General features: G+C 42.9%; 2 protein-coding genes and 1 pseudogene across 3 annotated transcripts; 1 reads left to right on the top strand and 2 right to left on the bottom strand.

Moving 5' to 3' along the window:
* The first annotated feature begins 907 nt into the window (after window positions 1–907).
* Window positions 908–3,819, top strand: sp8a (sp8 transcription factor a). The gene is made up of 2 exons (XM_079655867.1): window positions 908–1,132; window positions 1,808–3,819. The coding sequence occupies exons 1-2, from the start codon at window positions 1,112–1,114 to the stop codon at window positions 3,005–3,007; spliced, it is 1,221 nt and encodes a 406-aa protein (XP_079511993.1). The 5' UTR covers window positions 908–1,111; the 3' UTR covers window positions 3,008–3,819.
* A 916-nt stretch (window positions 3,820–4,735) lies between these two features.
* Window positions 4,736–24,175, bottom strand: itgb8 (integrin, beta 8). Its single transcript, XM_079653787.1, has 16 exons — window positions 23,629–24,175; window positions 22,495–22,580; window positions 20,363–20,534; window positions 20,142–20,248; window positions 19,625–19,764; window positions 19,100–19,265; window positions 17,870–18,028; window positions 17,299–17,394; window positions 16,939–17,031; window positions 15,578–15,718; window positions 13,452–13,872; window positions 13,094–13,316; window positions 12,873–12,976; window positions 11,894–12,010; window positions 8,746–8,909; window positions 4,736–6,570 (listed from the first exon to the last, which is right to left on the bottom strand). Exons 1-16 carry the CDS (start codon window positions 23,720–23,722, stop codon window positions 6,442–6,444), a joined length of 2,412 nt encoding a protein of 803 aa, XP_079509913.1. The 5' UTR covers window positions 23,723–24,175; the 3' UTR covers window positions 4,736–6,441.
* LOC307021576 lies at window positions 10,292–11,726 on the bottom strand (annotated as a pseudogene). Its single transcript has one exon. The product of its transcript is annotated as an uncharacterized misc_RNA (transcript).
* Window positions 24,176–24,465: the final 290 nt, after the last annotated feature.

The raw sequence follows: 24,465 nt of genomic DNA, 5'->3' as shown, positions 1-24,465 counted from the left end.
AAATGAAATGCTCCCTCTTTGGTTTTGCACATATATTAAGAGGCTGAGGATCATTCTAGGTTATTGCCAGAGTGTGCGTCATCATATAGGTTAAACACGAATGATTTAGGATTTCCTATCTACCTGTTTGCATTCAATTGATTAAAGTGTTCCCTCATAGTCATGCAGCTTGAGTCTGAGCTTGCATGGGCCAGTATTTAAATGCTCTATAAAACTGAGGAAAGAACAGGAAGAGGTGTTTTTGAAAGACAACATTTGTTTTGTGTTGAATGAGATGAAATTGCGGAGGCAGTGGTGGTGTCCTCCCCTCCTTGCCCCAGGGCTGAGTAGATCCGCCCCAGGGACAGGATGGGACGGACTGGGCCTGCCTCTCATTCATCAGCCTTTCCCTTTGTATGGCTCCACAACATCAGTAAAAAACAGTTTAAATAGCTAAAACAGCTTATCTATCTGAAACATTCAAAACATTACAGTAATTACTTTTTTGTACCAAAAAAGAAAACGTTGTCTAAACTGTCCACAAGGCGCCCCTCTCAAATGTGCTGTTGCTTTTGAGATTTGTTTGTTAAATTGTGCACATCTTCACACAAAATTCTTGCATTCAAATGTTATTGAATACCACACTGACATAGATCTTTGGTGACTCCGGGCGCTTACATTTTGCCCTCTTTGCCTGGTTCACCATGGAGCTGTTTGAGCTCCAATAAATGATACAAATCTGCATCAAATAATAAAAAATAACAACCAAATAATGACACATCAGCAATTTAGCATACATGTTCAGCCATACCTGTTTGGAGGTAAGTGGTCTAGGGTGTGTTTTGTTTAAATAGCTCCAGTGAATTTATTGTCTGTAACTTCATATTTTCTCCCACTTGTTGCAATTTGGAGCGCGCCACTCGCGAGACTTCACTTTTTAAATTTACGACAACGACTTAAGAGGCCAAATATTTAGCAACAATGGGAGCTGGTTTCTGATTGGTCCTCCGGCTCTTAGCGGCACTTCAAAGCCAAGAAGACGCTACAACTACTTAAGCAGCGGAGAGGAAACACACACTCATCACAGTCAGTCAGTGCGAGCACACACACTCAGACGAAGATATCACAGACCATGGCTGCTACACTGCTCGGGGTAAGTTTAACATTTTGCCAAAACATCCTCATCCGAGAAATCCTGAAAAATTGTGATTTGATTATCCTTTAAGGGCTTTGTTCGTTATTGGAATTCAGGAGACGCAGTTAACTCCGTACATTTTATATTCAACTCCGATAAACGTTAATGTTTATATAATAGGCTTAATATTATAAAAAATACTTTATTAATCAGCAGACATCAATTGTTTTCAATCGTATGTTTTCTTACCTGTTTTCACTGATCATGTCAGAGTTAGTGAACGCTGGCTCATGTCGAGCTACCAGGTAAATGCTTGTTATTGAAGTGAAATTACGAGGCACTGTAAAATACTTATTTTAGAAACCTTGCCACTGTATTGTAATACATGTAGTTGCGATAAATTGAGGGTCTACGATCAATTTAGTTAGTTATTCATAATATGTAAAAGTTTACCTGCCGTAATGTCTGTTGAGTTTGCTGACAATTTGGAGACGCTGCTCCATTGTCTGATGGATCTAATCCAGAGGATCACTGTTTGTAACGCGTTCACCATGTCACATTCATTCTGGGCTTCATCTGCGATGCCCAAAAAGTTAAGCGCAGTTGTTTAATATTTTGCGCGTCTTTACGCACACCATGTTTAGCCAAGACTCTGTAGTGACCGGTCTAAATGTGTCTGCGTGTTCCCCACAGGAGGAGCCCCGGCTCGGCAGCGCGCCGCTGGCAATGTTGGCCGCCACCTGCAGCAGGATCGGTGAGCCCAGCCCCTCGTGCTCCCCTGCTCTCTCCGATGGAGCCCCAGGATTCGTGAAGGGCTTTCATCCGTGGAAGAGAGGGGCGCCTGGACACAGCAGCCTCGGTGCATGCTTCACTTCCCTCGGGGTTCCCCCAACATCCAGGAGTAACGGGACCGGACTGACGGAGAACTCCAGCGCATTCTCAGTGACCAACTCTGCTTTTGGGAATGATTATTCAATGTACCAAACCTGTGTGCCATCAGACAACACTGTTACTGATCCTTCACACGTACAGAGATCCATGTATCTGGCCAAATTCCCCTCCTCGGTGGAGAGCATAACAGGGATTTATCCCAGGATGCACACACATCCCTACGAGTCATGGTTCAAACCAGTGGCAGAAGTCAGTAATGGGTCTGCTGCTTGGTGGGACATGGGAACCAGCTGGGTGGACACACAGAGCACAGCCGGGTTACCCTCTCCTCTGAGCGGCTACAGCACTGAATACAGCTCCGCCTTCGGTCCCGGGGCCTCTCAGCACCTGCACCCCGCCACACAGCACCTGTTTGACGGATTCAGGCCACCCGTCCCGACCCCCTACACTGAGTCAACGACGACAGGAACTCCCGTCGTTTCTCTGCCCGCATCTTCCCGCTCCTCCTCAAGGCGTTACTCTGGCAGAGCCACGTGCGACTGCCCGAACTGCCAAGAGGCAGAGAGCCTGGGCCAGGGCGGCACAAGCCCGCGGCGAAGGGGCCTCCATAGCTGCCATATCCCGGGTTGTGGCAAAGTTTACGGCAAGACGTCTCACCTGAAGGCTCACCTGCGCTGGCACACCGGGGAGAGGCCGTTTGTCTGCAATTGGCTGTTCTGCGGGAAACGCTTTACGCGCTCGGATGAGCTCCAGCGGCATTTGCGTACACATACCGGGGAAAAGCGCTTCGAGTGCTCCACGTGCCACAAACGGTTCATGCGCTCAGACCACCTCGCCAAGCACGTGAGGACGCACAGCGCAGATGGCTCAGAGGATGGCGCGGAACCGGGACTCGGTAAAGGCAGCAGCGACACGGACAATAGCCTCTCCGGGAGCCCAAACCAGTCTCCCGGGCTTCACGTCCCAGCCACCGAGGGACAGTCACAGTGTGCTGTGGAATAATTTACAAAACTTAGCAGGAACAAAAGCAATGTGTGGGCATTTTGATCATTGGCGGTTCTAGAGGGGTAACACTGTTGCTTGGACCCCCCTGTGGCCCCCCTCCAAAAGACTAAATCTATGATAATGCAATTTGTGAAAGTGTTACAGCCAATACTGTGCTGTAACCTGGTGCAGGAATGGGTTTTTTTCAGTAATGTAATTAAATATATTGAAACTAAGTTACTGAAACTAATTATGTTACTAAAACAAATACCAACATATATTAAGATATCAAATGAAAACAACGTTTGGCTGCATGAATAACGTATTAATTACCGCAAAATGCATTACGGGTAATGGTAAAGTAAATAACTAAACAAAAACACAAATCCTGTTATTGAAACAAAAACCAATAATGGTATTTTATGTTTCCTTGTGCTCTATGATTTCATACTGAACTAAAAAACTCCTTCAGTAACTGGCCCCATCACCGCCCCCCAGTACTTGGTCTAGAACCGCCATTGGATTTGATTACACTGTACCAGCCTGTATGGAGTGTGTTTTCTCGAACACTTAAAAACAGAAATGGCACTTTACGATGAACTTCAGCTGTGGATAAACACTGTGTCCTTACCTCATCTTATATGTAGCCTTCTTTAATAACACATTTGTACCCTAGAGTTTTGTTCTGAATTGTGTTATTTGATTACATGTTATGCAGCTAATTTATTCTACAAAAAACTTTTTTTGTTTAGAATTTAACTGTTACATCATTATATGGGTTATTTTTTTGACATGATCGCGCTAAATTTTAATTTATCGAGATGTTTGTTTATAACACTAAATTGTTCTGATTTATCTCTGCCTGTAGGTGATTATACTTACTCAATAAAACAGGACATTTTGGGACATGTCATATTTTGTTTCTCTTTGAACCTTCGTGTGATTTAACTTTTGCATGTTTTCTTACATTATCCTTCACTAAGGAATATGTTTTTTTGAGTTAAAAATATGAAACAGTAAATAACTCTTATCATCCTGACTATCCTAAACCAGGAATATAAATATATAATTTAATGTAATAATCAAAATTGCAGCAATTAATAATAATTAACTGCTAGAGTTCATCACATTGTATATGTTTTGACTTAGGTGTTTGTCTGGATGTAGCCTATCACTGTTAGCACAGACATGCACACTTATATCAAGCAGACTCAAACTTAAGGTAACATTTCAGTTGCGCTCTGGTGTAAAATAAGGCCTGGAGCATGCTGCGAAACATTAATTTCCCTGATCAAAGTATTGAAATGATATTGAGTTTGCGTTGCAATGCTGATAAAAGAATGATATCTGATCGTTAATCAAACATTGTATTCTTTTACACTTCCTCTCTCTGTTGGTTCAATGTTTAAAACGACTCTCGTCTCAGTTTCCTTAGAGTGCATCTCCACCTAGTGTTCACTTGTTATGATCACCCTTCTGTTGGACCACATGGGTTGATCACACATCGAAGTTTTGCACATATTTTGTTGCTTCAAATATATTAAAAAATGTTTTAATCTTCACAAAACTAAACAAAAACATTACGTGCAAAATGCAGGCTGTAGGAATCGTGTCTTTCTTCATTTGGGGCTGCCTTGTTTTCACGTTTTTCCATAAATCAGCCCAAACTAATTTTCCACAATTACTAAAATAATGTAAAAGTAAATCATACACACAACCTGAAAAACTTAAAAACTCAATAGCAGGTAATTAAAAAATCTTGCACATTTTATTGTGATGGAAACATTCATGCTACACAACTAGTCACATTATTTGCCAGCAAAACTACACATAAAAGTGCTGTTGTTACTCCGAACTCAGTGCCGGGTTAGATGAGATGATTATAGCCTTATTGCTGAATCATTCTCATGGTTAAAGATAGATTGGTCTTCATAAAAACAAACTGCTCTTGCAGCCTATAACTCAAGTAGCCTTATCATAAAACAGCAGAATTATCATAAATACAAAAGAAAGAAAAACAAATCACAATAAATTATAATTAGTGTTCCCGACTTACAGTAAAAGAGAGCAGCTTTTGCTGTAAACAAAATTGGGTTAAAAACAATTCAAAGAGAGGAACAGGATTGGGCAAGCAAACGTTTTACCAAGATGCCATGCAACTGGCACTTTGGATTCAGAGGATATAGTGCATGAGGGTTTACTTCCACCTCTGATCTCAGTACCTTCAGAGCTCATTTGTACCTTTGCCCCGGAGTTTGAGTCTAAACTTGTCAGAAATGGCTCTGCAATGATCAGCAGATGCATGCAGACACAGTCCTGCTGCTGTCTCTGTTAAAGAGGCTGCATGTGTAGGCGTTTGATGAATCAGTTGCCATTTTTCAATCTATTGTTATTCCAGTGATGTGTTACATTGGCCTTAAATGCACTTAACGCATATACAGATATCTTGTAATGCCCAACATTAAGCAAAAATCATTTAAAACCACAGCTTTTCTAACCCAGACCTCACATGTTTCAGTAGTATAATGCAAAACAATTGTCCTAGTGCAAGTCTAAACATATTATGAAAAACACATGAAAGTAGATTCTCACTTATGGTAGAAAAATGCCATCAAGTAACAGTAATTTGCAATGCAGTTGATCCATTAACAGAAATGCAACAAATAAACTACGAAGACCAGGCATGCCAAACATTAATGAAGATCTGATCAATTTAAGAGATAAAAAAAGGCATACAGAGTCATTGGTGTGCTTTGGGAATTACTGTAAGTCCCAAGGCAGTACAGTAGAGGTCAGTAATGTGATGACAGTGTTATTGCAGAAAAATAAATGTAGTACCTCAAGCTGGTCACAGGAGGGCAGACTAAGACAGGGAGATTGTTCAGTTGGAGCTTTGTAGTGTCATACAATCCCATCATCCTAAAACATAGTGTTCTCAATATAGAATCATAAATATACCGCCTAGATAGAGCATACACGTACCTATCTGCACCACACACACTCTCTCTCTCACACACACACACACACACACACGCACGCACGCACGCACGCACGCACGCACACACACACACACACACACACACACACACACACACACACACACACACACACACACACACACACACACACACACACACACACACACACACACACACACACCTATAAGTTAAAGCAATATTTGCTGCCTCCTTGCTGCTACTGAGGAAGAAGAGGTGGAGGACATGTGCTCTTTGTTTCATCTCCATTTCCTGGATACTGGCCACATTAGTCACACAGTTGATAAGAGTTTGGTCAGGTCATTTAACAAATGTGATTCCATGGAGGTTTTCATAGTTTAGTTTATCATTATCAGTCTCCACGTGCAGCTGGTTGAAGTTGAATGATCATTTAGAAGCAGAAGCGAAGCCTGTATTTGACTTTTCTTCTCTATACTGACTTTCTTCTGTCTTTGCTTAGTACTGCCAGGGGTCACCCAGGGGCATCTTGGAATCCTGGATGTGCATCTCCACAGGTTGGTCAGGTGGACTCTCCCTCCTGTAAGTTACTGTCTTCTCGTTGCTTGTTGGGATGTATGAAAGGTCCTGAAGGGTGACAGAAATGTGCAGTCAGTAATAGGCATTTCTGTTTTTATGGGAAGTCATGTGAGTTCAAATTTAGCGCAGCAGAAGAGGATATATCTTCACCTTTAGTCCTTTTATGTGGGTTATGTTGTACAACTTTCGTCTGTCTCTGTAACGTATCCTCATGTAGCTTGTTTGCATATTTTGGCAAAAGCTATTGCTCATTTTGTCTGTTCTACTTCAAATTTAAAAAGCTAAAATTGACCTTTACACACAAAGGTACATTTTACCTTCTTAAATGAATGCTCTCTTCTCAAAACTAATTTCCATATTCACAGGTTAGAACTTGGTTAGGTTCAGGCAAAGATAGCGGTTTGGGTAAAATTACTTAGTAAGTGGCAAAGTTACGTAACAAATACATAAAAACATGAACAGACGTCTCCTGCGTTAAAATCAGTCCCTGAAGAAGTAGAGCTCTTAAACACCTGCAAAACTTCCAGCCAATGTAAATATGAACTTTCTCCTGAGAGTGTTACATCATGCTATAAGTAAGAATGCAAATGTTACCAAAAACAGATGCATACATTTTTAAAGTCTATAATCAGCACTGTCATTAAGACTATTCGTGGGGAACCATGTGTTTTAAAACAATTTCATGCCAGTTTAGGCACACATATATTCAGAAAGCTAATTTCAAATATCCATAGTTTCCTTCTTCTCAAAGGTGCTGTGAATCATTGTAAAATCACAAATCTGGACATTGTTGGTGTCGAGCTGGGAGTTGAGAGGAAATGCAAAACACAGCTGTACTTCTAACAGCAGGCTCACATTCCTCACTGCTGCTTTCAGCAAACACTACACATGAACACAAATATCTCAAAGAGTTGAGGGGTCCCTGTTCCTCTGAGGGCTACAGAAACACCTCCACCTCCTCTCAATTAAACCCTGCTGTGTTGAGGACCGCCTCAAGCAAACCCTGTGGTGGAAAGATCCACCTTGGGACCCGTTATCGTTTGCGGGGTCCGTTTCCGCGTTTACGTGTCGGCCTCGTGTGAACGAACGGGCTATACGCGAGAGAAAAGTAGCAGATACAACCCGTTGTTGTCCTTGTGTAAACGGCACCTTATAGCACATTCAGTCAAGTAGCCTACTGTACTGCTACTTCATACTTCTACTCCACTACATTTTGCATGCTAATAATGACCATTTCACAACCTTAGTTTCTAGTAACTTTGCATATTATATTAATAATACAAATATAAAATCGTGAAATGAGCTATGATGTACTATGATATACTTGGGAGTATAAAAAGGCATTCAAGTTTTGTCCACCGTTCCTGGCAGCATCACATTAATGCAAGAAAAATGATAATCCAGTGATTTAATATATATTCCGGAAACAGCTTTTCTGCATGAAGATAACGTTTCTTTCTGGTATTTTAGGTATAAATTGATGATACTTCTTCTATCATTTTACTATAGTAACATTTCAAATTCTACTTTTAGCTGAGTATTTCTACGTTTTAGTGTAATAATTTTGACTTAAGTACAATTCATGAGTACTTCTTCCTCCACTGAACATCCTTGACTCTCATGCCTCATTCACACCAACGCAACTCCGGTTCAAGCTCCGTGCTAGAGCTTTTCAGGTTCAGAACCGGTTCTTCGGTTTAGCTCCGGCTCTTTTCACACTGCCCAGAGTCCGACTGGTGCTGCGTCATTGCATCATCGTTTGCGTCATGACGTAACCGTTTGCGTGCCTGCTTCATAAAGCCAAACCGCGCGGAAACCCCTCACAGCTGACAACAACAACAATGGCCGATTGTGCTCCAGCTTCCTCTGTACCTCTTCGGAAGACCAGATTCCCAGTAGGTAGCTGGTCTCTTCAGTGGTCCACTGCTGCTTGATAAGTGTTCTCCATCGTTGTATACAAACTGGATAAAACGCCGGCTTTTTGTTGTTGTTCAGGAGTTGATCTGCCCCTGCCCCTGCCTCTGCCCCCGCCTCGACGTAAGCGTGACGTATGTGGTGCTTTTGCTCTGGCCGGACAATTTTTTGGTGCTCGAAATGAACCGGATTCCGGAGCTAAGAGGCCGCTCCGCTGCGGTGTGAACAGCAAAACCCGGTGCTTTTCAAGCTCCAGCTCCGAACCGGCCCTGAAACACCGTTGGTGTGAATGAGGTATCAAAGGCTCACCTTTCCAGTGCAGTGATAGACTGTGACCTCAGCAGCGCCCCCTGGTGTCAGGTTTCTCTTCTGTAGCAGCAGCCGGGACACAGCCACCACCACCATCCCGCACAGCACCGTCAGAGCAAAGACACACAGGAACGTTCCCACCAGCCGACTGTTGCTGGCACACTCTGTGGACACAAACACACACACATTAACTTTTAGTGGCAATAACTGGGACAGGATGGCTCTCACTGTGATGGGCAAAGTGATTATATACACACATTTTTCCTCTGTGAAACGAAAATACTCAAACACCTAAACTCTAATACAGAGGTCTTCAACAGGGGGTCCGCGGAGGTACTGCAAGGGGGTCGCGAAATCTTTGGTTGATTAGACCATTTTTTTTTTCTTTAAAAAAAAAAAAGTTTTCCAAACATTTTTTTCCCACAAATTGAAATGTCTTTAAATGCACATTAACATGAATCCAACATATTGTAGCGAATGGAGAAATCGAGGCAGAAGATGTTATCTTCTGCTCCACAACCTTTCTCCGCCAGATCGTCAAGTATCAGCCGTATCTCGCGTCTCCCCTCCGGTACACAGTACCGTAGTGCGGAGTTGCATTAGGTAACGCGAGATACGGCTGATACTTGCGCATTAGTTTCTGTTATGGATCAGTATCAACAGTCCTGCCAGTAACGTTACTATATTATCAATACTACTTTAGTTATAGCCTGATATATGATTGCTAACTTTACAATGTTGTGATGTGACTGACGTTAGCTAACATTCTGTAGCTAACGTCAGTCACTCACCAAGACAGCTGCCCCGTTCTCCACTGGTTCTCCACACACCACAGCTCAATTTCTCTCCGATGGCCGTTATTTCTTCTAATCCTTGGTTGCTCCTGGTCTCTTGGACGCCTAGCAGGCTCATAATTATAATCATATGCATTTGAATATATATTTTCAACCTCTTCTGTGTCAAAACTGGCATTGTGATCCATGTTTATTCATACGTTAGACCGGCCGCTCTCCCCCATGTTACGTCACACGCGGGAGGTCACGTGCGGAGGCTTTTTTATGCGGAAGTGAAAATGTCTTACCAAAACGACGCCAGATGTCACTTTAGTGTATATTTCTGTATATTTTTTTGAAAATCTAGTGTATTCATCATTTTCCTACACATTTATTCACTGGTGTCTTTAACCTGGAAGTTGCTCTTTAAAGTTAAAAATTGAATCTGTGAATTATTTTAATAGCTCTGTGTTGTGTTCAAGATGTATGTTTATAAATGGCAGTGGCACGGCCACCCTGTACCTTGCACATGTTTAAAATAAAAACATGAATATATTAACCTGTGTATTATTTGAATAGCTTAGTATTGAATGTACAATAACAGAGTAGCTATGTTTATACACGGCACTAGGCCCCGTTTAATATAAAACACAATTGTATGCCATACATATAGTAGGGGGGTCCCTGCTCCAGCTCTCCATCAGTTTGGGGGTCCCTGGCCTGAAAAACTTTGAAGACCCCTGCTCTAATAAATCACACACAGGGTAATCTATTGAAGTACATTTACTCAAGTACTTTACTTAAAGGTCCCCTATTATACTGTTTTTCATCAATATATTATAGGTCTTGTTGGGGAATCATTTGCCCTGCATGTACTCCTTCGCCCTCTGACACAGATGCCCAGCCTTGAGCAGCCGTTATCTTCCTTAAGGAGGGGCTGCCCTAGCATATTGTTGATGTTACCAGTTTGTGACCGGGCAACTCTCGGTCAGAGATAGTTATTGTTATGGGACACCTGGAACACATCCTTCTCGGAGTGTAGATGACCCCGAGCTGTTTAGTCTATCTATTGAAGAATGTTAATTATTACACTCTGAACAAACCTCGAGCTACAGGAGGGTTCTTCAAAATTTATTGTGGCATCTCAACCGTGTGGTCAAACCGTGGCCCGTGACTTGTCTTGTGAATTCTCCGGCCGAAGCTCCAAATAAACCATCAGTGTTTGCCACCTTGATTGGTTATTGGCTAATGGTTACACAAGCCAAAAAATCGTTATCACATCACAAAGTGGCCAAAATCTGATTAGCTCATTGTCAGACATGTTTTTATATAAATGGATCAGGACAAAAAGTGAGTGAATCTTTTTTCCTGAAACTTTCAGAATCTCTTTACACAGAGGGGACACATGTGTATGTATAAAAGACATGAACATGTGGATTTTGCATAATAGGTGACCTTTAAGTAAGATATTGAACGCAGGACTTGTGCGGTGCACACGGTGCCAGTGGTCCGCTGGCTGTGTGTCAGCCTGGCAGCATGTGTGTATGACGGGCTCATCGCTAAACACAAAGGGCCCAAAGAGAGCTCTGACATTTTGTAACAGGGTAACCATGGAGACCTGGCTCCTGCTGCACCCGGGAGGAGTGGGTGTGAGCCGGAAGACAGTGTCCCGTTGGATGGAGGGGTGGGGGGATGAAGGGATAAGGGGAACTCTGGAGGGGGGTGGGGTGCACACAATGAACGGTGCTGTTCCAAAAATGGGGAAGGCGGCGTTGAACTGTAACACTTGGACGTGCAATTGTGTGTGTGTGTGTGTGTGTGTGTGTGTGTGTGTGTGTGTGTGTGTGTGTGTGTGTGTGTGTGTGTGTGTGTGTGTGTGTGTGTGTGTGTGTGTGTGTGTGTGTGTGTGTGTGTGTGTGTGTGTGTGTGTGTGTGTGTATATAACCCAGACCATATGTGTGTACTAGTGTGTTTTAAATTGTGTGTTTGTGCGTGTGTGTGCTGTGCGTGTGTGCGTGCATGCGTGCTTGTTTGTTTTGTACGGCTGGGAAAGAAAGAAGGTGAGCTGGCTACTGAGGGGAAATGTAAAATACAGCTGTAACACTGACAGTGGGCTTGCTGACTCAAATACACCAGGGTGCCGTAGTGCAGCAATGGTAGCAACGGAAGTGACCTTGAATCAAGTAATTTGTGTGTGTGTGTGTGTGTGTGTGTGTGTGTGTGTGTGTGTGTGTGTGTGTGTGTGTGTGTGTGTGTGTGTGTGTGTGTGTGTGTGTGTGTGTGTGTGTGTGTGTGTGTGTGTGTGTGTGTGTGTGTGTGTGTGTGTGTGTGTGTGTGTGTGTGTGTGTGTGTGTGTGTGTGTGTTGACATTGTACCTGCTCTTGTGCTTATGTGAAGCTGTGTCTGACCGGACTGAGAGCTTGTTTGGAAGCGATAGCGACAGCTGTCATTGCTGATGTACATACACTGAATCCACTTCTCCCCTGCTTGGCCTGAAACAGAGAGAGGGAGGGAGTTGAAGTGAGATGTTTTTCATTCTAGACATGTTAAGCCCCAAGCTCTAGTAAATATCCTCCAGGATTACTAAAAACAGAAGAATCAATGCAAGAGAGCTTCTGCGTTTTACAGCTCTTTAGTTTTCACTTTGAAGTTGCACCAATCGATATTTTCTATACTACTCTGACAATGGTCAAATTACTGTAATATAAAAGCTGTCACTGGCACTAACAAATCCAATAAATAGTCTCCCAACTCTGCGATTGCCTTTTCTGCAATTTTCCGCTGCAGTAGGTAGCTTTTTATATTTGAAAAATATCAACTTGTACATTGTTTCTCCAGCACCAAACAGCAGACAGAGAAACTCATTGACTAGATGATGGACTAGCATAATGCAGCATTTTAACCTTGCCAGAGCTAAAAGGATACATTCATGACTCCAAGTCAGCACAAGGTGCAAACACAACACTTCCATATTTCTCTCCCACCTTATATAGCTATAGTTGAAGCTGTGTTTATGACTTTTGGGTCTTGAGTCTGGGATCAATATGCTCTTTCCTTTTAGCTCTGAAAAACATATTTGGCTTAAATATTCACCAGCCCTCTACTAACTTTGTCCATCTGCTATGTGAACAGGCTGTACTGTTGTGCGTGGTCGGAGGTGACATTTCTTTTCAACCTGATGTTTAGTTACTCTTTAAGTTTTGAGTCAAATCACAAATGAGAGGATGGATCTTTTTGAAAATAAGGAAACTCCGACACATCTAAAACCCAACTATATTCAGTTCAGATACACAGAACTACAAAGTCCATGTGTAAAAAATGTGCTATAAATGTAATTGGCTAAACTGGTTTCACCTAGAACATCATCCCTGTAGCCCACCAATGATTCACACGTGCTGTTGCAATGTCCCGCCTCTTTATGAGTGAGGCCGTGAGACAGGTGGCAGTCAACACACTTCCTGAGAGAGAGAGAGAGAGAGAGGGAGAGAGTGAGAGGGAGAGGACAATAATGTCAGCTTCAACATCAAATTGTTCTTTAAGAGCTCCCATCATGCTTTGTGTCCACCAATATGTACCAGTATGATTGGCAGGTGCTTTGGCAGGCAGGACATCTCTCACAGAAATCTCCAGTTTGTCGCGGGTCATCACACACACACTTGCCGCACACACACGAGCCCTGGCCGCTGCAAATCAAGCCGTTGGCTGATTGGCAGGTTGCTGTGGAGACGGGACAACTACAGCTATCACCTGTCCAGCCGTCTTCACACACACACTCACCTGACACACACACACCACGACCTGAGAAAGACAGACGAGAGGCAAGAGGGTTAAAGAAGCAAACCAAGATGTGTCTTTACTAATGTTTTTGAGCTCTTGTGATATCTCTTTGAATTTAAAGTAGAAACATAATTATTTTTGAGGTTCCTTATTTACCTGCACATATCAACCCCCCTTCGTACGGGCAGGAGAAGTCGTCTCTCTCGCAGTATTTCCCATAAATTGTCCCAAGCCTGGTCTCATCACACAAACACCTTCCACAATCACACACTCCCCGACCACTGCAGTCCATATCAGACCCATCCGCTCGGCAATTCCAGTTTGAATCTCTGTCAGAGTTTTGAATTAGTCCGTTTTGCGGCCTCTGCTCCTGATTGGTGCTCCCTTGTGTTTCTCTGCATGGTGATTGGCTTTCGTCATTGCAGCGCCTCGTTGATCCACAACTGCAGGCGCATTTAGAGTGGATCCTAACCACGGTGGATTCGTTGTAACCCACTGGTCGAACCACCACTTTTACATCCTCATCTTCCCCATTGTCGGGACAAGAGTGCATACCGATGGTGATATTGAAGTAGACCTGCGTAGGAAGACAAACATTTTAATCTCTAAGGCGGTCAGTGGAGCAAATGTGAAAATGCTTTAACCCTGCATTCTCTCAAATATCCAGGGAGTGACACCTTGCGATACTCAAATAATTGTGATTGAAAAAATACCCCAATTCTCACTTGGTTTAGATCAATAGGCATTTTTCTTATGACTTTATGGTCTTATTAGCTTCTTTTTAGTGTTCCTTAAAACAGAATGGTTCTGATTTTAGACATGATGGCCCCATTTCGAGACATTATACAATAAAACAGGATAGGATTCAGGGCGATGCATAAAACAAAGATGGCAACAGGGAAAACGCCAAACTCTTAAGATAGAATTTCGTTCAGCATTATACATTTTTGAAAGGCTTGAGGAGGAGAGGTCGGTACAGGGGAGATATGGATTATCTTCCTGGTACCAGTGAGGCTTTTGTTGCTGCTGCATTTTGAACAAGCTGTAGGCGAGAAAGATTCCCACACAAAAACGATTGCACTATTTGAGGCAAGAAGAAATATAAGCGTAAACTAAAGTCTCTACATATTTAACCAACAGGAATGATTACCATTTATGCAAATGATAACTGACAACTGATTACAATTATTTATTTAATTTGAATCCAGAATCAAAGATAACAGATAATTGTTGCCCAATACTTTATTTAATGACGAGCATCACTGATTGACCTAAGGCCAGAAAGGTCAACACACCAATAAAAAAGATAAATAGTGGACTGTCTAACAATCATTTGTTTCTCACCAGTCAGCTGTAGAGATCCTACACAGATGCAGAGAAATGCAACAGGCTCAAATGTATTTTCCCCCTTGAAACGTATTACCTATTAAAAGACTTAACTACTTCCTTGTTATTTATCCAACATAGTTAGCCGAAAGTGAAACGTTACTATGTGAATAATTTCTCTGTTCATGTGGTTACTAAATTGTGCATGCCGAAGCTTTGAATCTACAAGAAAGCCTTTCACTTGATTTTTTATCTCTATTCTGGTAATTGTGGGTAATTTCCATAATCCACTTTAATCCGCCCATGGATTAAAGGGCTAAACTCAAGCCTGTTTGCACAATGGAGTTTTTACAGAGCAGTCATTAAGCTTTTGGTGGTTGAGAAAGTTAAGAGCCCCCTATGGAGAAGAGGAGTCTCGTTGGCAGTTTAGAGAAAGAACAGGGTAAAAAAGACTCTTCAGTCAAATGTACTGAACAAAAATAGTAACAAAAGGGGAATTATTTGGTTGAAATCCTTTTTTGAAAGTAGCCTTTTTCAATTAGTGTGGTAGAAAAGCAGTATATTAAATGTTTATTGTGAATAAATGGAACCTGTAAGAGAGGAGTGGATGTCCAATGACCTATTTCTAAATACATTTCCTATTTGATTGCATAAAGGATCTCAACATTGTAACGGATTTTAGGACGAATAGTTTATAGAATCACGTGGAAATGTTTTCCTGTTAAACACAGCCTTTAATCCGCTCAACTCGGATTATTTACCAAATCTTAAACTCTCATTGTCTGCGTGTGTGTAAAACTGTAGAGATCACATAAATCCAGTACAACCAATACATGTTTCTAGGAACTTAAAGCAAATATTTTCTGTATTAATATTCGTAACATTTAGCTAAATTCTTGCACAGTTTTAATCAAGTGTGTGCTTTGATGCTGACCAAGTTATGCTTTTGTGTTTACCGTCTGGTCCGGCTGCACCCCCGAGCAGCTCTGGTCCTTCGCCGTGGATCCATTGGGACAGAGAGGAGAAACAGACACCCAGTACCTGCTGACTGCCTTGTCCTCCACTGACACTGATACTGACACATCCGACAACAACTTCTGCATGGAGAGAGGGCGCAGAGAGATACAAAAGTAACATCAACTTCCCCTCCTGATATCCGGAAATTCAACTTTTTACTGGTCTAAAGGGAATTAGGGTAATCATATCATCTGTGTGGGGGTAATGAGGCGAGAGTGTGAAAGAGAGAGGGAGAGGGAGAAGAGTCATTAATTAAAGTCGTCCCAAGAAACCCCTCTTTTATTTCTGAAGTACGGGGGGGGGGGGGGGGAAACAAGGAGGTGGGGCCAAAAATAGCATCTATGTATTCGTCCATGATTAGGACACATGGTTCCGTGCGGGGGATCTGATAGCAATTATAATGGCAGCTTCTGTTTGTGTGTGTGTGTGTGTGTGTGTGTGTGTGTGTGTGTGTGTGTGTGTGTGTGTGTGTGTGTGTGTGTGTGTGTGTGTGTGTGTGTGTGTGTGTGTGTGTGTGTGTGTGTGTGTGTGTGTGTGTGTGTGTGTGTGTTTGTGTGTGTGTGTGTGTGTCTGCACGTATGCATGGCTGTTCACTCGGATCTGTGGATTCGGCAGATTCTCGAAGCAAACAATGGTTCACTGTGCCTGAGGCTAGATTATAGCAAAGACTGCTGCCAAAGGAACAAAACCACACACACACACACACACACACACACACACACACACACACACACACACACACACACACACACACACACACACACACACACACACACACACACACACACACACACACACACACACACACACACACACACACACACACACACACACACACACACACACACACACACACACACACACACACACACACACACACTGTTCTCATCCATGTTTTTCACATTCATTCAGCCTTCAGCAACCGAAAAACATGTCCAATAATGTCCAACTTCAGAATGTAAGTTTGCATTACAAATGTCACTGTCTTTTGCTGCATCCATTACACACAATGCATTGGTTGAATTGAGCAGTACACACTTTCTGTCGCATCCCTGATTCGGACAGGAATGTGTTTTGAGCTATGGCCGAGTTCATGTTGCCTCAGCGGACTCATGCCTCAACACTTATAGCTGAGACTGCGTGGGCTTATGAATTCAGCTCATGCTGTGCTGCTGCGCTCTAATCTGAAACCTTTCGCTTGTCCCTGCCCTTCTCCTTGTTGTTTGAAGGATGAATAATAAACAGAGGGAGGGCTAGAATGAGAAAGAAGGTGCAGAGGAAGAAGGTGAGGGCTCTGTACCTTGTATGCGTCCACCACCAGCTCGATGAGGTTTGGAGCCTGGAAGAGGCCTAACCTTCCCAGGTAGGAGCCAGGAAGTAAATGCACCAATGCCTAAAGAAGAAAAGGGAGATGAGGGTTAAAAAAATAAATACTTTCTAAGTCACCCTAACTGTTAACTTAAGGGGCAACATTTGTGTTATCAGACATCATAGAGCAAACATCTCCTTCGTCCTAGAAGTTTTTTTGTTTCTCTTTTAACTATCTGAAAAACCATTGCCAAAAAAACCTTATGACCCACATGTATCAGATTACTACTAGAAATGCCATGTAATTGCCGAATGACATTTAAAATGTGTGATGTTGTGTGGGAGAGATTACCTCGTACCACTTGTACTGCTGCTTCTCCACGGCAAAGATCAAGTACATATGGTTTTCAAGCAGTTTATCAGACAACTGACCCAAACTGGGATGATCCTAAAAAAGAGACAAACAACCGACTAAATACAAAAAATCATGTTTTTGAGGAAAGCATTTCTGCTAACCTCTTCTTCCCCTTCTGATGTACCATAACAAGTTTAAGTCTTCTTTTCTTCATATACAGATGTTTTTCTAAAAATCAATTGGTCCACATGAGTAATACAGCGTGTATATTAGCGTGTAACCATGTTGGCTTCAAGGAAGAGATTACACAATTTGGTAATTTTTAACATGACGCTCTTCATTTCTCAAATTTGTCAAATTAACACATACATGTAAAACACGTATTGTATATTTTCGTTTGATCTATTAAAAAAAAACAATGTGTAAAAGACATTAATCTTCATATCTAACTCTCAGCATGAAAAAAATTAAGTACATTATCAAAACTCAGTTGAACTATTCCTTTAGGTTAGAATTATTTGACTAATATTGAATCTGCAATTGATTGATGTAATGTCAACAATCTCACCTGCCTCGTGCTACCTGTGTAGACATTGTTCTCCAGGTGACAAAGGCCGTCGTTAGGTGTCACTATCCCTGCCACCCGGCTGTCCAGGGCGAGGTGGGACGGCTGGTCGGTCATCAGGAGCAAAAGACGTTTGGCCTCGGGTCGCCAACCCAAATCGCTCTATAGGAGGGACACAGAGGGATCAGGACCGTGTGAGGTGGTCTGTTGCTGGTGAGAAGTTTGATCGATTCTCTCATTTGTATCCCCTTATTTCACTACATTTACGCGGACTGATGTGGAAAATATGTGCACGCTTTATATTTTTGACTAATGTGGTGAGAAACTGCAAATTCAAAAATCGTACTCATCTGAGCTTCATTAGTTCCCGTGGTGATCAGCTCTTTCTGTAATGCTAAATCAAATGCATGCAGCAGAAAAACCCAGACAGTCACTGACTCGCTGTCTTCATGCCAGTGGCTCATCAGTGTGAGAAAAAGGGGTGTGTGTGTGTGTGTGTGTGTGTGTGTGTGTGTGTGTGTGTGTGTGTGTGTGTGTGTGTGTGTGTGTGTGTGTGTGTGTGTGTGTGTGTGTGTGTGTGTGTGTGTGTGTGTGTGTGTGTGTGTGTGTGTGTGTGTGTGTGTGTGTGTGTGAGCACCAGTGTATTCATGGAAACCAAGTGAGTTTACAATCAGGCCTGACATAATGGAGAGTCTATTTATAGCGATGACCACCATGGTGTTTCCCTGCTGGCTGGTTACTCAGGACCCCCTGTGTGGTGTGACTCAGGCCTCCTGCAGCCTGCAGTATACAAGCAACCAGTGTGTGTGTGTGTGTGTGTGTGTGTGTGTGTGTGTGTGTGTGTGTGTGTGTGTGTGTGTGTGTGTGTGTGTGTGTGTGTGTGTGTGTGTGTGTGTGTGTGTGTGTGTGTGTGTGTGTGTGTGTGTGTGTGTGTGTGTGTGTGTGTGTGTGTGTGTGTGTGTGTGTGTGTGTGTGTGTGTCTGCCATACCCGGGCAGTGGTGTCATTACTTAGTGGGATTCCTGGGGGAACATCCAATGCTGAGTCAAAGTGCCACCATCTCCCAGAATAAAAGCCTCTTTCACCGGCATGCAGACGTACTCCCAAATTTGGGGTTATGGCTCTTTTTTTAGAACATATTCAAGCCTCAAGGGAACTGAAGGTTTTTCCTAACTCCCTTTCTCTTTACATACTTATAGCTGAGCCTAACTTTCCACCATCTGTATTTACACACCTGGCAGACTGCAGCTTGCAGCAAGGCATCCAGTCCCCCCTCAGGTGTGTCCATGTTTCCAGATATGCGCTGGCGTTTGATCACACGTGTGAACTCACTTATATTTCCAGTCATACCAAGGACGTGGTGGAAGCCATGGGCTGGACGACAGCGGATCTCATAATCACTGTTGAGACGTTGGAGAAAGTTTTAATTGCTACTTTCAGGAATGTATAACTCAGGACCAATGAATGTAAAAAGTCTGTCTGTTCTTTCTTGTCTCTTAATGTACAAATTCCTTGCAGAGTCACATAAAATTGGAAGCAACTAATGCTTGCTTTGATTAATTTTTAAATAATGACTCAAATCACCATTCTTCTTGGCTCATTAAAAGAAGAACAAGTTGGCTTCGAAATATAACAAGGCAAACTTTGAAGGTGTTGAATGTCTATTCTTCTCATAGCAGGAACATTAACACAGTTATTAATATGAAAATGAATAACCCTGTTTCTTTAAGCAATACATCATCTGTTGTGTGTCTCTTACCTGCAGGGGTTGCTGATCTTGGATGGATGGACGTTGATGTAAGGAGAGACAGGCTTGTCCACAAACGAGCCGAAACCCAGCTGAAGGTCCGAGGAGTGCTCCGTCATACGAAGAGACAACGCCACACCTACTGTCTTCAACTGGACCACAGAAGAAACAAAGAGGTTGGTGGAGGCCGAAAGGGAATCCAAGGGCAAAATAAAGACAAAAGGAAGGGTTAGTAGAAAGGCATAAAGATGTAGAGGGTAAGATAAGGCAAGTATTTCATTAAAGGTCTTCCTTATATAAGTACAGTAGCTGCAATTTATTTCATACTAAATGTAAAGAAGCTATACAGAAGACAGTATCTTAATCTAGTATCTGTGTTTATAAGTCTTGTATCTAACCTTCATACAACATAGTGGTTTGTATAAAATGTGTTTAGTTTTCTTTAGTTCAAACCTTTGGAAAAACACTTTTTCCTTAAAATAATATTAATAAAAAGCTTCAGCACTGACGGAAACTGATAAACACCTACATGATCGAGGTTTTCCTGCATAGAGGCCGACACATCAACCAGGTAGTACAGATCCACAGGATAACGCTTCAGCTGCTTCACAGCCACCACTACACTGGCCTGGGAACCTTTAAACACACAGAAACAGGAGAACATAATTAACTTCAAAACTTTACCTCAGATGACTTCTCACACGCAATAATAAATATACATTTGAGGCCCAGATCCAGCCCGTGGTCTACCTGGTCTGAGGGTGACGCTGATGTCTTGTGGGGAGACTTGTGGGCTGCTGGTGGTGGCGTTGACCTCCACCTTGACCTCTGACTCCTCCATGAACTCCGGCTCACAGCCTCTCCTGAGCAGCTTCACCGGCAGGTCGCAACGCTGGCTCGCCACCGCTCCATCCAGAAAGTCCTAGAGGTCACACGAGGTCAGGAGATGAAAAGTGCAAAGGGAACATTCACCTCCTTCAAATACAATTCAATCGCAGAATTCAATAACAACATTTTGAATTTGATCCAGAAAACTAAACACACAGGAGAGAAACCTGCCAGCTTAACAACTAAGCCGTCTTTTAAGATGTTGTAACATTAATGTGGGTCAAGTGAATGCAACATGATGCTCTCTACTAATGCAGCTAAAAATATACTGTATGCCCTTCATGAATGTATACTCTGCTATTATGTTCTATGTGTTTCAGCTTTCTCCTTGTGTCACTTAAGCAGATGAAGAAAAAGGATTTTAAGGTCAGACTAATCAATTTCCTGCATCCCACTCCTCTTTTAACGTTGCAAACCACATCTATTTACATAATGTAGGAGTACACACACAAGCACCCCAGAGTTTTTCATTCATGGGTTCTCTCACCCACTCGGTTAAGTACAGTGTGAAAACCCTTTTAGTTAACCTCATCATGTCACACAAGAAAACACAGCAAATGGAAACTTTCACAACCACTCATCCTGGTTTACTTTCTGTCCTTTTTATGATGTGTTTTGATCTGCGACGGAGTATGTGTCGTAGGTGTATCAGCGACTTGTTTGTGTTTAAACATTTGTGTTTAGGATCTAATCTCACCGTGTCTGAACACAGAGGGAAGGGAAATTAAATGAAAGTAGCAGCTCTGATAGATAGAAGAGTTTACATGATCCGATTGGCTTTTTCTTATGTAGGACATGATTTAATCATCTACTTGCTCCAACAGTCGGGTAAAACAGCGTCATGTCATGCAGCTTTGGAGTGACCTTTTCTACTTCCGTCTGTGAGAAACATGCTCAAACACAAACACTTGCACCAGAAACATAAAACTAAAGCATGTAATGGGCCTGATTATGAGTTTGACATGATAACAAGATCCTGCAGATAAGGATTGAAATGATGCAGATACAGTAATTGAGATTACTAATACTTTTAACAGAAATAGGTCAAGGGACAAGCAACTGCTATCAAGATTGAATTTTGTTTATTTATTGCTTTCCCAGTGGCTATAATTTGTCCAGTAAAAACTGCGAATACTATAAAGTTGCCATGTGATTTCCCAGGATTTTCCTAACAGAGTTTGCCCTTTCCCTTGACACTGAATGTCATTGGCAATATGTGATCATGCCTTTTAACAAGCGCTGTACCTTCTAACTCCTCAGTGCTTGTCTAATTCTGGCTCTGTGACGTTGTGTGTGTAGGAGGTAAGAGAGGTGGTGTTTGACTGCTTTCACACACCAGTGAGCCACTTAATGAGGTCGGTCTAGGTTAGGGTACACAGGATGGGAAAGCACCTGAAGTCTGTAAACACACACATGTTGATGTTCGGTCTAGACGTACTGCTGTGTGTGTGTCTGTGTGTGTGTGTGTGTGTGTGTGTGTGTGTGTGTGTGTGTGTGTGTGTGTGTGTGTGTGTGTGTGTGTGTGTGTGTGTGTGTGTGTGTGTGTGTGTGTGTGTGTGTGTGTGTGTGTGTGTGTGTGTGTGTGTGTGTGTGTGTGTGTGTGTGTGTGTGTGTGTGTGTGGGGCTAGAATTATTTACAGCTTCTCAGGGCTTATTTCGGGGTGGGCTCTTTACGAGACGCACTGACAGACAAGCCAGAAAGCAGATACACCCCAACACACTTTAGGACAAATGCAGTGATATGTGTGAGCGCATAGACTAAACACATCGATAGAAAGCGCCTCTGTCTCTGCGCCATGAGACAGCACACTAGAAACATTCACACAGGTCATAGGGCAGGCCACTAAGCCCGAAAGATACACATTATATTCTCATCTGTGGATGGCATCAAAGCTTTGGTGTGTCATCTGAGGAATGCTGCTGAATGTTAGCCACGGTCTTTGTTTTTTTTCCCAGTCTGTTACACAAAAACACATTTTTATACACATTCCTACCTCCTTGAAACACCAGGCACACTGTGGTCCGCGGCTGAGACACTCTTTACAAGAAGTGATGCTAGGAGACCAGCACACACTTTCACCTGCAGAGAGAGAAAGAGGTTGAAAGTAAAGGGAACAGAGCCAAATACAATAGGATGAAGAGCCTGTGATTAGCATATGTGAGAATGTGCGTCTCAACACTCATTAGCCATGCAGTCTTGACCCTGTGGATATTTAGAGATCTCATGCAACTTTTGATAATAGAAGCACAACTTAGCATCTCATAAGGCTATTCAGTCAGCTGTGTAGTGGGAAAACGGCTGTGAGTGTGGGAACAGGTGCTTGAGTTGTTGGAGTGGTGCAATGGATAATTTCCCACTCCCACACAAAAAAACTGAGTACTTTTTAATTGTGAGTCAATGAATGATGCTCACACATTTAATATTTATCAAGTGACAAATCAGTCATGCAAGATACTTTTTTGCAACTGTAAGGAAAAAATGATGTACACACTAAAGATTTTACAGGATGACAAAAGCCGAAACATGAACCTTGACCTTATGTTGTGGTTTTAATGATTCATTAAAGTGATTTATATCCTGAACTGCAATTTGCTGGAGCGATTTCTGTGAGCTACATGCTTTGAATGTAGGACATAAAAATGCTGCGGGTCCTGGCATCACTAACAAGCTCTGACCCAATTAGCACTCCTGGCCTGCGGCAAACCTCAGAAGAGGTAAAGCGTTTAACTTCTAATTATAGCTGATCAATACATGCTGAAACAAGAGGTTTATGGGGTATGGGCTATTCCTGAGGGTTAGAGGTTTCACTTCAAAACCGCTTTAATGTATTTTGAATGAGACCGTTTTATAAGCCTGGCTGCTTGCTTTCTGAAATATGCCATAATTGCATTAATTGAGATTTATGGCATAATAGCATTAATTAATCCTAAAATGCTCATAAAGTGGGTTCTTTGGAGGGGAAATCTTTATTAAGAAAAATACATGTTGAAGAGTCCTTTACATTAAACATTTTGAAAACCATCAACCCCTTGCCGAGAGCACAGCTGGTGTCGTCTTGACATGATACAAGATGCAGGCTAATTGCTGGGATATGATGTAATTGGCCCTAATGAGCCTCCATACTCACTGGCACTGGAGCGTTGTGCGCAGACAGCGACCACCAAGCAGAAGAGCAGGAGACACAGAGGGACGCTGCCGTATGTGCGGAGCCAGGAAGTCATATTATCCTATCCACACCGGGAGGGTGACACAGGAGCAGAGGCTGCGCAGCTACTGGAGATGAACCGGGGAAAACCGGGTGTCCTGCGTCCGCTGCCGCACCAACAAAAGCCGGTAGTGCCGGACCGAGACGCGGGGCATTGTCAATTGCCCAATAACCTTCTAATCCCGGGGAGGTATTCACATCCCCTGGGGTAAATCAGCTTATAAACGCGCTCCCCCGTGGACCACGAGAGGAGGGGAAGTAATCGGTCGTCTGTGGCGCAAGTCCCTCCATCTATTTCCTTTAAGCCGCAGGTGTGCGACGTCTCCCCCAGTCTGTCTCACAGCTGATCGTGAAGTCTCGTCTCGGGACAGAGACCAGCTGAGTTACACGCACGAGCACCAGCGCCGGTGCGCACCAACATGCACGTCCCACGCGACAGCCAGGAGAGTGAGCTGTTATAACCCTTATGACTGCCATAGAAACGACGCTCTCAGAGAGGGGAGGGAAGAGAGAGACTAATAAGGGGAGATAGAGAGAGAGAGAGAGAGAGAGAGAGAGAGAGAGAGAGAGAGAGAGAGAGAGAGAGAGAGAGAGAGAGAGAGAGAGAGAGACACAAAGTGCTTACTACTAGGAGTTGAGCATGAACCATGGCCTTGAATTGATGTTTATATTGCCTCTTCAGGGAGCCATTGCACACTGAGGGTTCCTGTGTGTGGGGACCTGTGTGGATGGAAGTTGGTGTAAAGGAGTAGGGAGGGG

The sequence above is a fragment of the Notothenia rossii genome (genome assembly GCF_949606895.1).
Source record: "Notothenia rossii genome assembly, chromosome: 10".
In the NCBI taxonomy this organism is placed as follows: Eukaryota; Metazoa; Chordata; class Actinopteri; order Perciformes; family Nototheniidae; genus Notothenia; species Notothenia rossii.
This window is presented reverse-complemented; position numbering and strand designations above follow the sequence as displayed.

Excerpts from the sequence above, each read along its gene's own strand:
- itgb8 (XM_079653787.1), bottom strand. The coding sequence starts at position 23,722 with ATGACTTCCTGGCTCCGCACATACGGCAGCGTCCCTCTGTGTCTCCTG. Across the intron at positions 12,011-12,872 it reads CTACAGGGATGATGTTCTAG|GCCAAGCAGGGGAGAAGTGG; the intron begins GTGAAACCAGTT and ends TCTCTGTTTCAG. Across the intron at positions 6,571-8,745 it reads TCTATCACTGCACTGGAAAG|GACCTTTCATACATCCCAAC; the intron begins GTGAGCCTTTGA and ends GTCACCCTTCAG.
- sp8a (XM_079655867.1), top strand. The coding sequence starts at position 1,112 with ATGGCTGCTACACTGCTCGGG. Across the intron at positions 1,133-1,807 it reads TGGCTGCTACACTGCTCGGG|GAGGAGCCCCGGCTCGGCAG; the intron begins GTAAGTTTAACA and ends TGTTCCCCACAG.